General features: G+C 42.5%; 1 protein-coding gene across 8 annotated transcripts in view; it reads left to right on the forward strand.

Moving 5' to 3' along the window:
- The window catches only part of RBKS (ribokinase), a 102,811-nt gene that overhangs the window by 37,936 nt on the left and 48,378 nt on the right, over positions 1 to 16,497 (forward strand). For 7 of the 8 annotated variants that reach the window (XM_045054770.1, XM_045054772.1, XM_045054768.1 and 4 more), the window contains 2 exons: positions 3,615 to 3,706; positions 10,839 to 11,027. In XM_045054770.1, the coding sequence (XP_044910705.1) occupies positions 3,615 to 3,706; positions 10,839 to 11,027 (281 nt within the window). Of the gene's footprint in view, positions 1 to 3,614; positions 3,707 to 10,838; positions 11,028 to 12,309; positions 13,554 to 16,497 lie in introns of those variants that run through there. The other variant, XM_045054771.1, reaches the window with a different exon arrangement.

Here is a 16,497-nt window from a genome sequence, read left to right on the forward strand (position 1 = left end):
CCAGGCGCCCCCAAGCTTGTTATCAGGGCCTTCTTAACTGTCTGGCTCCTGCCCTCCATGGTGACACCATGAAGCGCTTCCCCCTCATTTTCCTGGCTTTGCACCTATGCGTCCCCCCTCACGGGGCTCACCCGTTCCTCACTGGCATCACTGTGCCAGCCACTGGCATGCTGTTAAGACAACCGGGCGCTTAGCCCGTCTATGTTGGGGGCTGTCAGTCACCCCTCCAGGTCCAAGTTACTCCATGGTACATCTTGTGTCCTCTGCTTTTGTGTGGTTCCGGGATGACATTATTTTTTCCCACCTAAACTATCACAAAGGTGCGTTCTTATTTGATTAACTACATCTACTGATTCTTCACAGTTTTTTCACCCTGGTAAAATATTTATGCTAATTCATGGTAGCACGAGCCAAAGAGAGTCCTTTGCTTTATGGTATTTTCATTTTTCCCCCTAAATTTAGTTACTAGTCAGACTCTAAGCCTACATATCCAGCCTGTTACCATCCGGCCTTGGTAAGAATGCTTTCCTTCAGCAAAATACAAGCAAATAAGATTGGATTGGTTTTTATACAATATTTATGGTCAGATTAAATTGTAGAATGTCTCATTCCAGCAACTCTTTTTATTGCTTAAAAGGCAATGTAATGGTTTCTTTAAAATTTGTTTTTTATGATGGAAAACTTCAAATCTATCTGGACATACAGAGAATAGTACAGTAAACCCGTATTTACTGTTGTTAAACTTCAATAATTCTCAACACATGGCCAATCCTGTTGAATCTATACCCCAACTCACTACTCCCCCACCTCCCCCCCCCCCCCCCCGCAACCTTGGAAGCAACAGCCAGACATTATATCATTTCATTTACAATGTACTTGGTTTTTGATGTAAGATATTATACATGTTTTAAGAATGATGTCTTTGCCTGGTGTATAGCAGGTAATCTGTGGTCAGATTGATGCCCATCAATCACCCTTTGGAACTAATCCCTTATTAGTTTAGTGAGTAACTTCTCAGACTTTGTTCTCTTCTGTGCAAGTGTATAAATGTAAATACGCATATAAGTATGCTTTGTTTGATTTAAAAAAGAGAGAGGGTCATACTATGGATTTTATTACAAAACTTCCTTTTTTTACTCACAAATTATAGAAATCTTTCTGTGGCTAAACAGAAATCTGCTTCGTTCTTTTTAACAGCAGGAGAACATTCCATTAGAGGTGTTTTTTTTTTCCTAACCAGTCCTCTCTGATAGAAGCTTAGGTTTCTTTTTCTCTTTTTCTCTTTTTCTGTTAAAAAAAGAGCTGTACATCACTGTACATCCTGAACCTCACTGTACCTCATCTTTGCCTGCCTGTGTATTTCTGTAGGATAGGTTTGGAAAAGGAACTGCTGGGTCAGGGATCTTTTGAGATGAAATGGCACTTTTATAAGAAGGGCTCAAAGCTGTTGTTCCATCCTGGTACTTCGCTCTAACCTGTGCTCAGATGCATGCAGATTTAGAGATCATAATATGTGAGCAATGCTTTTGCAATTTACCCTTCAAGGAAAATAGGGAGCAATATATTTGTTCTACAGCGGTAAAAAGTAAATGGGTGTGTTGGAATGCTGGGCGTTGAGGGCCTTTATGCATAACTGACATCTCTTAAGACCTTGCAGAAGCGACAAAACCAATGACAGAGACTGTTGCCAGGCTACAAACCTCAACAGAAGGCAAAAGAGATGGGTGGATGGGCGGGGGTGTTGAGCTGCGTGTAAAGGACAATATAATAACAGTAATAATCCCTTACATTTGTACAACACTCTACAGTTTACATAGGGCTTTTACACCCGTTTTCTAACTTAAGCTGCACAATAACCTGTGCAAAAATATGAGCAGCCAAAAATATACCATAGGATCTCTGTGGGTGGACATTCTGAATTCTAAAATAATGAAAATGTGGGAATAGCATTAGTCTGTAGACCACTGGATGAGATCCATTGACCAAACCAAACTGTTAAGACCAAGGAAGGTATGGAAGCAAACTAGCTAGCTTTATCAGGCAGAAGTAGTGGATAGTTTCCATTAGCCACGTGCTAAGAAGCATCTCCCCAACAATGTGGAACGGATCGATGCCACAACAGCTACAGAAGAGCCACCTGAAGAACTCCTCAATGTGCACGTTCCTGTTCCTACCCCAAGAGATTCTGATCAGTGAGTTCGAGGGGGAGACCAGAAGTCATGCACTTTAATGAGCTCTCCTAGTGATGCTGATGTGCAAGGAAGTTTGTGGGTCACTGTTCTAGATGGGTCTCTGAGAACTGCAGCTAGAGGAGTTTACTCTGTGGGTCCAATGGGGCTACTAAACACATAAGTCATTGGACCTGGGCAGAGAAAAAGAAACCAGCCAATCTAGTTGGGTACTCGGGTGGATAAGTGTTTTGATAAAGGGGAAGCTTCCTGTCATTGTGATTTCTGAAGACTTCTTTAAAAATAGTAAATAAATAAATAATAAATAAATAAATAAATAAATAAATAAATTTATTTGCCAAGTTCCACACCAGAGGCTGTTTTAAATACACTGTAAATTGGAATGGAGGCTTGTGTTGCTATACACAGAGTCCTGGCCTAGAGAGATGACCAAATACTGGACTTAAAGCTGGAGGACCCCACATGGGCATCCAGCTTAACCATGTCCCAGCATATGGCCTTAAGACTGTGACCTCATCTCTCTGAGGTTCACGTTCCTCCTCTGAAAAATGCAGAAATTCTTCTGATGCTGTATTGGCTGTGACATTCTCATTCTCCCTGTCTCTGCTATCCCTATCCATCCTTCTCTTGTAGGTCCCTAGTCTGAGCTAGCTCTCAGTCTCGGATTGAATTTCTCCTCCTTTCTCAATCAAGCTTTCCTTTATGTTCCCAGATTCTTCACAGAGGCCAAGAACGTAAGCTTCTGTGAAAATGTATGTTTGGGGAGCCTGGCTGGCTTAGTCGGTGGAGCGTGTAACTCCTGCTCTCAGGGTTGTGGATTCGAGCCCCACCTTGGGTGTAGAGATTACTTAAAAACAAAATCTTAGAAAAAAGCGTATGTTTGCATGAGTACTTGTGATATATCTGGAATACATGCATAGATGTTAAAAACCTGCATATGTACATAAACTTCCTATTTGACTATTCTTACCAGGAAATTTTTGACCTCTTCATTATTTCTTTTCTAACTTCTTTTCTTTCCTGGAAAATGGACTTAGGAACAAAAATGTTCACCAGCCTGAATGTTCACATTCATGCATGTCCTTTCAGGCCACAGCACTTAAAATTTTCTTTAATATTCTTGCGCTTTGCCACAACTTTGTAATCATCTTGACTGTAATACCGACGCTTGCCCTTGAAGCTGAAGTGTTACAGAGTGAAAAATAGAGCAAATAGAAATAAGAAGGGGCTGGTACTAGGCCATCATAGAGACTGAGATTTTAGACTTCTACACCCGTAACTAAGTTGATTTTTCATTTCATGGGGAAAGTGGTCACACTCAGGGATTGTGGATTTACCCACACAGGGATCAGGATTTACCCAATGTCTGTCAACACACCATGTTAAAAATGAGGACCACTGAAGCCCCCTTCCGTTCCTTTACAGTGAAAACATTGTTCAATCCAGCTCCTGCCATTGCTGACCTGGATCCTCGCTTCTACGCCCTCTCAGATGTGTTCTGCTGCAATGAAACTGAGGTAAGGGTGGAAGGTTTTGCTCATTCCATGAGAAACCAAAGACTTTCATACAAACAGGCAAAGCAAAGAGGCAGGACTAATCGTGTCAGTTTGATTGCATGTGAATTCTTGAGCGCAGTGAAAACACATTTTTCAGCTAACTGGGGTGTGGAGAAAAGGAAATTAGTGAATCCTAGGTGGAGAAAAAGGTTCCCTGAGTCATCTCCATAATCTGGCACTTCTCAAACCTCAGCTAATTTTAGTCCCCTCCCTGCCTTCACACTATTGGTGTTTTGTTTTCTTTTTTAATTATTCCACATTCTATGGAATAATTAGTATTAGAGTTGCCAAATTTAGTGAATAAAAATACAGGATGCCTAGTTAAATTTGAATTTCAAACAAACAGCAAATAATATACGAAATGGACTTATGCTACAAAATTGTTTGTTATTGGGGCACCTGGGTGGCGCAGTTGGTTAAGCGTCCGACTTCAGCCAGGTCACGATCTCGCGGTCCGTGAGTTCGAGCCCCGCGTCGGGCTCTGGGCTGATGGCTCGGAGCCTGGAGCCTGTTTCCGATTCTGTGTCTCCCTCTCTCTCTGCCCCTCCCCCGTTCATGCTCTGTCTCTCTCTGTCCCAAAAATAAATAAACGTTGGAAAAAAAAAAAAAAAGAGGTAGAAACCTCTAGTTCAAAATTGTTTGTTATTTATCTGAAATTCAAATTCAACTGGTCTAACGACCCTAATTAATATGCAACCCCTGGAACATTTGCTACATTCTCTTGTGAAGATGCTGTGACTGCCTGGGGGAACAGACATAGGTTCTCCATGATGCCACAGGAAGGACTTCAGGGGCCACTCTGTTACGAGAGGGCTGTCTCAGTCCATCTGAGCGTCCTAATGTATAGAGCTGAGTAAAATATCTCTCAGTTACATTCAGATCGTCCCATTTATTCTGAACCATTTTAGGAAGAAAATTTCAATATTTTTCCCTTATATAGGTCAGACAGTTTTAGACCAGAGCTCTCTCTCTCGATGTTGGGAGGCAAAGACATACTATATGATGCAACATGCAGAGAGAACGTTAGTAGTTAAAGAACTGTAATAGTAATTTTCCATGTGGTTCAGAGGCTGAATGCATGTTTCCAGGATTTCCTGACCTGCCTTTTTGTTAATATCATCTCTCAGAACATGAAGTAAATAAAAACTAAAACAAAAACAAAAAGACTGCCACAAGGAAACTAATTTTAACCAATCACAATAAGCTATGCAGTATTTTTGAGCACCCATTATGGCCAGGCCTTGTGCTGGGAGGAAGGAATTGTGGGAAGTAATAACCATTTTATAGTAAGAAATTAGATTACCCTCCACGGCCAACTGGCGTAGATTTCCCTGCTAGATACTTGCAGAACACTATTCTTCAAACACTCATCATAGCTCAAATGACCCACTCAGTACTTCTGTCTTCTCCATTGAATTACTAGTCTTGTGAGGCCAGGGACATCTGTCTTATTCACTGTTGTATTCCTAAAGTAGGCACAGTAAGAGAGTAACAACAATAATAATAAAAGAGAGCAGTTATAACAATATACTGTCATAGAAGTTTTGTGAATGATCACATTCCCTCTCTCTCAATATCTTGCTGTACTGTACCCACCCCTCCCCTACGAGATGGTGTGAGATGATAAAATGCCTGCGTGAGGGGATGAAGTGAGGTCAGCAACACAGGCACCGTGACATAGCGTTAAACTGCTGTTAATCTTCCGACGATACGACAGGAGGAGGATCACCTACTGACTGCGGCTGACCATGAGTAATTAAAACCACGGAAAGTGAAACTGCAGATACAGGAAACCTGCTGTAATTATTTCTTGTCCTTCATGGTTTCTGTGCATCAGGAATTGAGAGAGACGGGGCACAGCATGGCTGGTCTCTCTCGGTGATGTCTGGGGTCTGGAAGACTCAAAGGCAGAGAGCTGGAATCATGGGAAGCCTACTTCACTCATGTGCCTGCTAGTTGATGCTGGCTGTTGACCAGACTTACACAAGGCCTCTCCTTGTGACCCGGGCTTCCTCACAATGTAGAAGCTGGGTTCCGAGAAACAGTATCCAGAGGGAGAGGGAGGGGGAGCCCAGCAGAAGAGTTGGCTTTTATGACTTAGCTTTGGAAGTCACGCAGTATTTCTTCTGGCCCATTCTATTGACTGAGGCAGGAAACTCTGCCCTCACACTCCACCTCTCAGTAGAAGATTGACATTGCACAGCGTGAAAAGAGCATATACACTGTGACAAATATTGATACAGTTATCTTTGGAAATTACCATCTATTACGTTGTACCTGGCACATAGCTGGCACCTAGTAAATGCTTTTTAAATGGATGAACAAATGAACAAACTCTAGTCTTTAAGAAAATTGATCTCAAACACATAATGGAAAAAAGAAAAGCTTTAAAAACCTAACATTCTTAAGGATGACGTCTAAATTTTTTTAATGTTTATTTATTTTTGAGAGAGAGAGAGAGAGAGAAAGAGAGAGAGTGCAAGTGAAGGAGGGGCAGAGAGAGAGGGAGACACAGAATCTGAAGCAGGCTCCAGGCTCCGAGCTGTCGGCACAGAGTCTGATGTGGGGCTCGAACTTGCAAACCACGAGATCATGACCTGAGCCAAAGTCAGATGCTGAGCCACCCAGGCGCCCCTTTATGGATGACTTCTAATCTCGATAATAATGTAAATTCATGCTTTAAGACACTCTCTCTGCTCACACACAAACCATTGATATATAAAGATACAAAGAGACAATGAAAAGGTACTCACAAGCTCAAAAACAAGATAACTCCACAAATCAGAAAGGGAGCAGAATCCTAGAGCATTCAGCCTGCGTGTGCTATATTTCAGTCCCAGAGGCAGGTGTAAGTGGTAGGGACCTCTAATGGGTAATGAGCACTAGAAATGTGCCACTCATGGGAGACTGGGGCAATGCCCCCTGCTCAAACCCAGAGATGCTGGGCTAAGGCTCCCTTGCTAACCAAAAATGTTAAAGGAAGCTGCCCAGGACTACAGCATATGTAAGGCTCCCAAACTGAGGAGATAGGAGGACAGAGGTACTGCCTCTGATCAGGAAGGAATTAAGCCAATGCTAACGTGGTGACCGTGAATGTGACGAGATTAGCAATATCGCCAATGACAGCAGAACAGGAACTCCGTATTGCCGATATAACACCTGGCTCTGGTTTAGAGACTCTTGGGGCCCGATGGATGCAGCCATAAAACCACTGGAAAGGCAGGGATAAGCCTAGCGGGAGCTGAAGTGTGGGATTCTCCAACTCTCAGCAAAGTGAGCCTTCAGATGACAAAACATAATGCTCAAGAGTTATCCAATAAAATCAACAATCCAAGGTGAATTTTCCCAGGGTGAAATCCAAATAGTGAAGCAGTGCTAAAAAGACATTAAAATAAGAATGATTGAGGGATGCCAGGTGGCTCAGTCAGTTGAGCATCCAACTCTTGAGTTCAGCTCAGGTCATGATCCCAGGGTTGTTGGGATCAAGCCCCACATTGGGCTCTGTGCTGAGCATGGAGTTGCTTAGGACTCTCCTTCTCTCTCTCTCCCCTCCCCCCACTCACTCTCAATAAATAGATAGATATGATTGAGATTCTCATTCATTAAAAAAAGAGAAAGAGAAACAGAAAGCAACAATATGTGAATATAAAAATCAGTCAATTAGAAATTTGAAAATGACACTGAAAACTATAGAAAGCTTATGAAAGAAATTGAAGAAGACACAAAGAAATGAGAAAACATTCCATGCTCATGGATTGGAAGAGGAAATACTGTTAAAATGTCGATACTACCCAAAGCAATCTACATATTCAACGCAATCCCTATCAAAATAACACCAGCATTCTTCACAGAGCAAGAACAAACAATTCTAAAATTTGTATGGAACCAGAAAAGACTTTGAATAGCCAAAGTAATGTTGAAAAAGAAAACCAAAGCTGGAGGCATTACAATTCGAGACTTTGAGCTAGATTACAAAGCTGTAATCATCAAGACAGTATGGTACTGGCACAAGAACAGACACTCTAATCAATGGAACAGAATAGAGAACCCAGAAGTGGACCCACAGACGTATGGCCAACTAATCTTTGACAAAGCAAGAAAGAATATCCAATGGAAAAAAGTCTCTTCAGCAAATGGTGTTGGCAAGACTGGACGGTGACATGCAGAAGAATGAACCTGGACCACTTTCTTACACCACACACAAAAAACAAACTCAAAATGGATGAAAAACACTAATTAAAATCTTTCTACAAAATACTCATTAGGAAGGTAAACAAACTGGAATCAAAGAATTAGTGAATTGAAAAAGAATCTTGATCAACTCACCCAGAAGTGAAAAGCTCAATTCACCTAGAAATATCACAGAAACTTTGTTTTTAATACTAAAGAGGAAATTGGAGAAAAGAAAGATAGGTTGAGAGGCTCTAACATGCATCTAATGGAAGTGAAAGAAGAGAAAGGAGAGAACTGGAGAGAAGCCATATTGGAGAAAAAACTGCAGGTTGTTTTCTAGAACTGAAGAAAGGCACAAGTCTTCAGATCAAAAGTGTATTAAAAGTACCACTTGAGATACACAGATACAACTGTCTACTAACATACATTTTAGTGGAACTGCATAAAATCCAAAGTCAAAACAAAAATATTTTTAAATGGCCAGAGGAAAAAAAACAGATTTTATATACATGATGAGAATATCCAATACTTCATTGTTTGTAAAAGGGGAAAATGGAAAAATGAGTGTCCGTGAAAAGGAGAATAAATTTTTTTTAAACTGTAGTATATTTGCAGTATTTTTGCAGTATATGGAATGCTACATATATAAACACAAATGAAATAATGTTAAGGGGAAAAGCACATTAATACATAATATCTATGGAGGACATTATCTTTTTTTAATGTTTTTTTAATGTTCATTTATTATTGAGAGACAGAGCATGAGCATGGGAGGGGCAGAGAGAGGGGGAGACACAGAATCTGAAACAGGCTCCGGGCTCTGAGCTGTCAGCACAGAGCCCAACGCAGGGCTTGAACTTACGAACCGTGAGATCATGACCTGAGCCGAAGTTGGACACTTAACCAACTGAGCCACCCAGGTGCCCCGTTGTTTATTTTATTTTTGAGAGAGAGATAACAGAGTGTGAGAAGAGGAGGGGCAGAGTGAGAGGGAGACACAGAATCAGAAGCACACTCCAGGCTCTGAGCTGTCAGTACAAAGCCTGACGTGGGGCTCAAACCCATGAACCCTGAGATCATGACCTGAGCCAAAGTTGGATGCTTAACCAACTGAGCCACCCAGGCACTCCATCATTTACCTCCTTTAGAGAAAAATAACTGAAGCAAATAAAATAAAACGTTAAGACTTATTAAAAGTGGGTAGTAGGCGGGGTGCCTGGGTGGCTCAGTCGGTTAAGCATCCGACTCCAGCTCAGGTCATGATCTCGCAGTTCGTGAGTTCGAGCCCCATGTCAGGCTCTGGTGCTGACAGCTCAGAGCCTGGAGCCTGCTTCGGATTCTGTGTCCCCCTTTCTCTCCGCCCCACCCCTGCTTGTGCTCTGTCTCTCTGTGTCTTTCAAAAATGAATAAACGTAAAAAAAAAATTTTTTTTTAAAGTGGGTGGTAGGTACATGGGTGTTTGTTGCATTATTTTTACGTTCAGGATCTTTCATCAAAGAATCGTTTTTTAACAGGTTTTTAGAAACCACAAAAATTCAGTGTTTCTGAAAATAGACCCAACTAACTCAACAGATGTAAGTGATCTCAGTAATGAAGATCAGTGAAAAACTTATAAAAAGAAAACAGAAGGTGGCCTTAAGGCATAGCCAACTCAGACAGGGTGTGGAAAAGATGGTTCAGGAAGGACACATGGTCAAGTTAACAAAACCTTTGCTGCCAGGGAAGACCAAACCCCAGAAGGAGCAGACACTGTGGGGTGACTTATAGGCAACAAAAAGGGTTAATCTGGGCATGTTCAGAGCAAGCACAGGAAGAGATAGACCCATTCTTAGAAAGAAATAGGATATAGAAAAGACAGAATTTGGTTATAAACTTTTTGAGTCAAAAAGTATCATATAATTCATCTGGTCCAGTGAATTTTCAGCCACTAATTTCAGAACCATAGAGGGTCCCCAGAGAAGCTAGAGGGGTACCTAGGGGGTGAGGAAGCAGGGCTACAGCCCTTCACCCCTACTTCAGCCAGAGCCCTTTTTATGTTCTGGGAGAGAACTGTGGTCCTGTGCAAGCCCCTCATTTTATACGTGACTTGGAAAAAGTCCCAGAGTGAGTAAATGGTGGACATCTGAATATATCAGCACATTGCTTTCTCTGCTCCATGTCAGTGCCCCTCCCACCCTGCTTCCAATTTCTTGAGCAAAAACAAACAAAAGAAATGGGTGTTGTGCAAATATGGAAAGCTATAACCAGTAATAAGAGAAAGGCATTATGACCCAAGAGGAGCCTAGAAGAAATACAACCTTAGGGGTAAAATTTACAGACACGACTTATATATCAAAGTCATTGGCAGCGGCCCCTCCCTTACTCCTTTCTTCCCTCCCCTCTTCCTTTCTTTTGTAGAATTCTTTGTTCCCCCTAACTCTTTATGATGAAAATTATCATACATACACACAGAAATGCTGGAAGGGCAACACAACAAAGAGTGATATACTCTCCACCTAAACAGTTGTTAACATTTGCTATATGCTTCCCCTCTCCACTGTGTGTATTTCTTTTTGTTTTTGTTGAGTCATTTCAAAGTAAGCTGCACATAACATGAAACCTCACCCCTAAATACTTCAGTGTGCATCTCCTAAGAGGAGCCACACCATTTTCACACCTAAGAAAATTATTAGTGATTCTGTGCTGTCATCTAATATCCAGGCCACATTCACATTTCCCCAAAATGTCATTGATAGCGAGTTTTTGTCATTGTTATAGGGTTTTTAATTTATTTTCCTGAGCCAGTATCCATCAAAGTTCCCGCTGCATTGGTTGTTATGCAAAAGAAGGGGGACATTTTTCTAGAAAACCAAATCTAATCTGGGAATAGACCCAGGTTACTTTTCTCACCGCAGTTTCCTTTCACTTTTCTGTATTCCAGGCTGAGATCCTAACTGGCCTCACGGTCAGCAGCCCTGCAGACGCTGGGAAGGCTGCACAGGTGCTCTTGGAAAGGGGGTGCCAGGTCGTAATCATCACCTTAGGTGCTGAAGGCTGTGTGATGCTGTCACAGACAGAACCTGTCCCAAAGCACATCCCCACAGAGAAGGTCAAGGCTGTGGATACCACGGTAGGTTTTAAAATTTCAGAATCATTTCTGCCCCCCTTGAGAATCATCATTTATAACAAAGATACTACACCTGAATTTTTGGATCATAAGGTAAGGGCCCAAGGAGGTGATATGGCAGAAGGGAAGAAAAACCAGGCAGGAGCACTATATCTTAATCCTTCCCCAACCCACTGTGGGACTTTCTACAAGTCACTTAACCTCTCTGAGCCTCAGTTTCCTCATCCATAAAAACAGAATATCAGTAAAACTATACTTGTATCACCTATATTCATTCATTGATTCATCCAGTAAATATGTATTGAATACCTATTATGCCAGTCATCTATTAAGTTCTGGGGCTATCGTGATGAACAAGACATAGTCTCTGCCCTCGTGGGGCTTAGATTTTAGACAGTATGCCCAGCTGCTGGTTCTTACAAGCCTCCTGTGTGGAATGAAAGTGCAAGGATCACTGGCTGGCAAAACTCATTCTTTCGGCCATCAGATAATGCCCGCTATCATCTACTATGCGCTTACTGTGTCTCTTTGGCATACACCTCATGTGATCTTTACAACAATGACATGAGCTATATTATCTTCATTTTACAGATTTAGACACTTGCTTAGGACCATACTGCTAGGAAGTAACAGAGCTGGGGGTTCAAAACTTGGCCTGTGGACTCCAGACACTTCTTGTGTAAGGCATGCATTAAGGACAAGCAGGTTACATAGACGAGTCACAACCCAGAAGGGGGTGGAAGGGAAGACAAGCTAGAAAAAAAAGCTCAGAGGTCCTCTAAATCTGGGAAAATAAGAATTATTGTTTATGACTTAGAATTGAGAAGAGCGAACAAAATCGATAAATACCAGGAACCTAAAACTAGAGTTGGGGAAGAGTAAACATTTTAGAGTTTTTATTTATAAGAAATTAATGTGTAATTATTTATAAAATATGTTTTGGTTTTTATGCTTAGAAAAGGCTTTAAAATGCGGGTCATTAAATAAAATAAAATAAAATAAAATAAAATAAAATAAAATAAAATAAAATAAAATAAAATAAAATAAAATGTGAGTCATTTATCAAAAAGGAGCCTAAGCAAATGTAATGAAGTCATGGATGCAAATACGCTCTGAAAGATAGATAAGTACAAGGACTGCTTTTTATCACATGAAATCACACCCTGATTGCCTTTCACAATGTGCTGATCAGATATTTGGTCAGTTGCACTCAGTGGTGTCATTCTCTTCATAGTTAGTCATTTTGGAAACCACGAGTTTTTTTTTTCTGTTCCGTCACGGACAGTCGCCTGAACTTGAGAGGTTCCTTCTGAGTTCTGAAATCGACCCTGCATGAGACTAAAACGAGTCCAGGTCCTGAACTACAGCAGAAAAGTTTACTCTTCCGTTGCTAAAAATGAAGGACCCTCATGAAGGTGTCGGGCCTACGTATCTACCCCGAAAGAGACTCAGCCTCTGCTTCGGGTGGCTGTGTCAGCCACAGCTCCTTTGCCCACAAGCACCAAAGCACAACTGGAATGGGCCTACACAGGAACAGGGATGTATTCGGTGCGCCTGGCTGAGAGTCCGAAGGTACGGCCGAGGGCAGAAGTGAAGCCATGTCATGGGGGCCCACTCACCCCCTCCCTGTTGGCTCTGCCTGCCTTGCGGTGCTGGGCTTTGAGGTCAGGCGGGCCCACTCCTGGGAGTGGTCCCAGACAGCTGTCTGCCCACACAGTGCCCCATGTCGTGTCCCCATCCCTGGTGTCAAATAAAAATCAAAGAACTCTCATCAGAGGATGGGAAGTGGAGCTGGTCATACAAAAACAAGCCCCGCCTGGAATGGGGAACCTCACAGAACACGCATGTGGAAATGCCCTGCCTGGGCATGGGACAAAGTGATGAAGACACCAGCCTTGGGAATGTTCAGATTTGAATCGACAGTCATTATCCTCAGAGCCATTTCATGTTGAAGGATTGGATTTCCTAGATATGATGGATTGCGTCTTGAGCATCTTAAATACAGCAGGGTGCACAAGGAGGTTTTCACACTTTGCTGACACTGTTTTGTGCCCTTTCATTTGGTTTCTTAGCATGTGCACTTAAGTTTTTGGTTTCAGGAAAGTTGAAACACAGTGAGAGCTCAGAGGAGAAAAGATTACTTAAACGCTTGGAGGCAGGAGGTAGAGCACGGGATCACGAAAATCGGGGCACCGGATTGGGATCAGTGAATTTTTCTGTCAAGGGCCAGACAGTAAAGTTTTAGGTTTCACGGACCTTATGCATACACGCTCTGTCACAACTGCTCACCTCTGCCATTGTCGCATGAAAGCAGCCATAAACAACTTTGTATGCTATCCAAAATGAAGCTGGTATTAATCCAAACTAGACTGTTTTAAGTTAAGATGTTAACCGGAATCACCAGTGCAATCACTAAAAAAAGAACTCAAAAAAAGAAGAAGAAAAAAAAGGCGCCTGGGTGGCTCAGTCGGTTAAGCGAAAGACTTCGACTCAGGTCATGATCACATGGTTCATGGATTCAAGTCCCGCGTCAGGTTCTGTGCTGACAGCTCAGAGCCTGGAGACTGCTTTGGATTCTGTGTCTCCCTCTCTCCTGCCCATACTCTGCTTGCTCTCTGTCTCTATCTCTCAAAAATAAATAAACATTAAAAAAAAAAATTTTTTTTAAACCTGAAAGAAACACAAGAATTACCATGGTACACTTCAAAATATCTATTTAACGGGCACCTGGCTGGCTCATTCGTTAAGCATCTGACTTCTGCTCAGGTCATGATCACACAGTTGGTGAGTTCAAGCCCCGCATCGAGCGAACTCGAGCTCCACTTCTCTCTCTCTCCCTCTCTTAATCCCTCTCTCTCTGCCCCTTCTGGGATTCGCTCTCTCTCTCTCTCTCTCTCTCCCCACCCCCCTGTCTCTCTCTCTCAAAAACGAAAAAAAAAAATTAACACAAAAGAGGGCAGGAATGGAGGAATAAAGAAAGTACTGGAAGATTATGCTGTTGTAAACTGAGGGATAAAACTAGGCCGGAGGGAGATAAGGGATCCAGGAAGCAGACGGTGCCACAGAGGAGAGAAGCCCGGGTGGTGAAGGGAAGTCCCAGGGCAGCAGCTATGCAGCAGGCCCGCAGCCAGGCGGGTCCCAGTCCCCGAGAGAGCAGGAGAGCGGAGAGCCCTAGAGGAGCGACTCCCAGAAACAAAACCAAAAACAGGAAAGGACAAAGAAGGAAATAGCAGAATACCCATGTGTTGGCATATGACCAAAGATTTTTAGTTTTCTTGCAGAATTTGAGGATGAAGTAGCAATTAATTATGTTGAAAACTGTGGAAATGAAAAAAAAAGGGGGGGCAAATATTTTTGCTCTACGTCATCTGCAGTCTCAGGGTAAAAGTATGATTAAGTGAATATTCGCACGCCACGTGGCTGTAAAGACATGGTCCTAACAGTGCAAGTGCCGATTCTTGATTTAACCAAAAAGAGAGATTAGAATCCTGTTTTGAAGATGGAAGGATAAAGTGAGTGTGTGATCTGTGTGCACCTGAGGGAAGAGAAGAGAACTGAATGCTCATTCTCCATAGTTGGGAGTCAAGAGAGAATATCGGAAACTGATTTTTAAAAACAGCAGTATAAGCATATTACCAGAGGGAGAAGATGAATACCAGAAGAAACTTAAAGGGAATTTAAAGTATTTGCCTCATGGAAATGGTTCAAGAGAGAGATGGGGCGTTCACTCCTTAAGCGTTGTCTTTTTACACTATGTGTATGGATGGCTTTGATTTTTTTCCTAAATGACAAAACACGATGAGATACCACTTGTCACCCGCTAGAATCAAAAACAGTAATGAGCGTACCTAGGACATGGAAAAATTAGAACCCTCAAACGATGCCAGTGGGAAGGTAAAATAGTGTAGTCGCTTTGGGAAACAGTCTGGAAGGGCTGCGAAAAGTTAATTTTCTAGTTACCACAGGACCCAGCAATTGTCCTTCTAGGTCTCCACCCAAGAGAAATGAAAACACGTGCCCACACAAAAACCTGTACACGGATGTTTCTGGCAGCATTGTTCCCGATAGCCCCAAATCGGAAACAACCTGACTTTGAACAGCAGATGACTGGATAGACAGATTGAGGCACCTACATATAATAGACTGCTGTTCAGCCATAAAATGGAATATTGATACAGGCGACAGTGTGGATGAACATCCAGAACATTACGCTAAGTGAAAGAAGACAAACCTAAAGGCCACATATTATATGCTTCCAAGTATATGCCATGTCCAGAATAGGTAAATCTATAGAAATGGAAGGTAGATGGATGGTCACTGGCAGCTGGGGAGACGGGGTCAGGAGACTAATGAACGGGTATGGGGGTTCCTCTCTGGGGTGAGGAAGACATTCTGGAATTAGATAGTGGTGATACATAGACAACCTTGTGGATACCCTGAAAACCAGTGAATTGTTCACTTTTAAAGGGTGAGTTTTGTGGTAGGTTAGAATTATATCAATTTAGAAAACAAAGGTCAAACAATAACAAAAAGATCCACCTAGGCACTTCACCCGTGGATGGATACTCTTGTGATAAAGAATCTTCCACTTCATTGCTCTACTGAATCTACTGAATGGGCTCTCAACATCCCCCAGGGGAACAGAGGTGACACGGGAAACAAGGGTGGTTATTTTCTGGGGGCCAAATCTCCCTCAGCCTTTTTTATGCTCTTTGTCCTCTCATCCTGCACTCTCATTATTAAAATCCTTGCCTGTTCTGCACATACCTATTCGGCCTCTTCATAGGTCTAATAAAGAGGAGATAATTCACATGGCGAGGTGAGGAACTCCCAGGGAGGCATTTTCTTCTGAACAAATGGGCTTCTTCACTTTTCTGTCAGGAGGGCATTACTTGCCCTCAGGAGGTTTATGACCTCACATTTCCCCTTCTCCTAATCCCTTACGAGGCACACCTTCAAAAAAAAAAAAATCATGTCGTGCAACCTCAACGGATACAATTTTTGTCAATCTTAACCTCAACAAAGCTGGCCAAGATAAAATCAGTCAGTGAGGGATGGCATGGGTGGTGGAAATACCTTTAGCTGGGTCGCACATTGTCCAGCCCGCCCTGGAAGGGGCCAGTCCCGCTCCGCGTCAGTACTCCCGCAGGCTGCTACATTCATTTGCCTCCGTGTTGATAGTTGCTGTGTCACTTCTATTTTTACATCCATTTTTCCTGCTGTACGACAGTGAGATGGTGGCAGTAGTGCAGATGTCCTCGGCTCAGTTGGGAAGACATGACAGACGTGTCGCTCTTCCCATCTCTGTGTTACCTGAGTCTCAGCCTCAAAATGCCACGGCACTCGTGTCCTCGGTGCAGCCCTCCAACCTGAAGGTCAGGGGGCTTTGCCGTCTTGTGTCGATTGCACTACATAATCACCCCGTAGTCGAGAGTCACACACATTCAAGCACTGTCATCTTCTAGGTTATTGT

Source organism: Felis catus, chromosome A3 (genome assembly GCF_018350175.1).
Source record: "Felis catus isolate Fca126 chromosome A3, F.catus_Fca126_mat1.0, whole genome shotgun sequence".
Taxonomy (NCBI): domain Eukaryota; kingdom Metazoa; phylum Chordata; class Mammalia; order Carnivora; family Felidae; genus Felis; species Felis catus.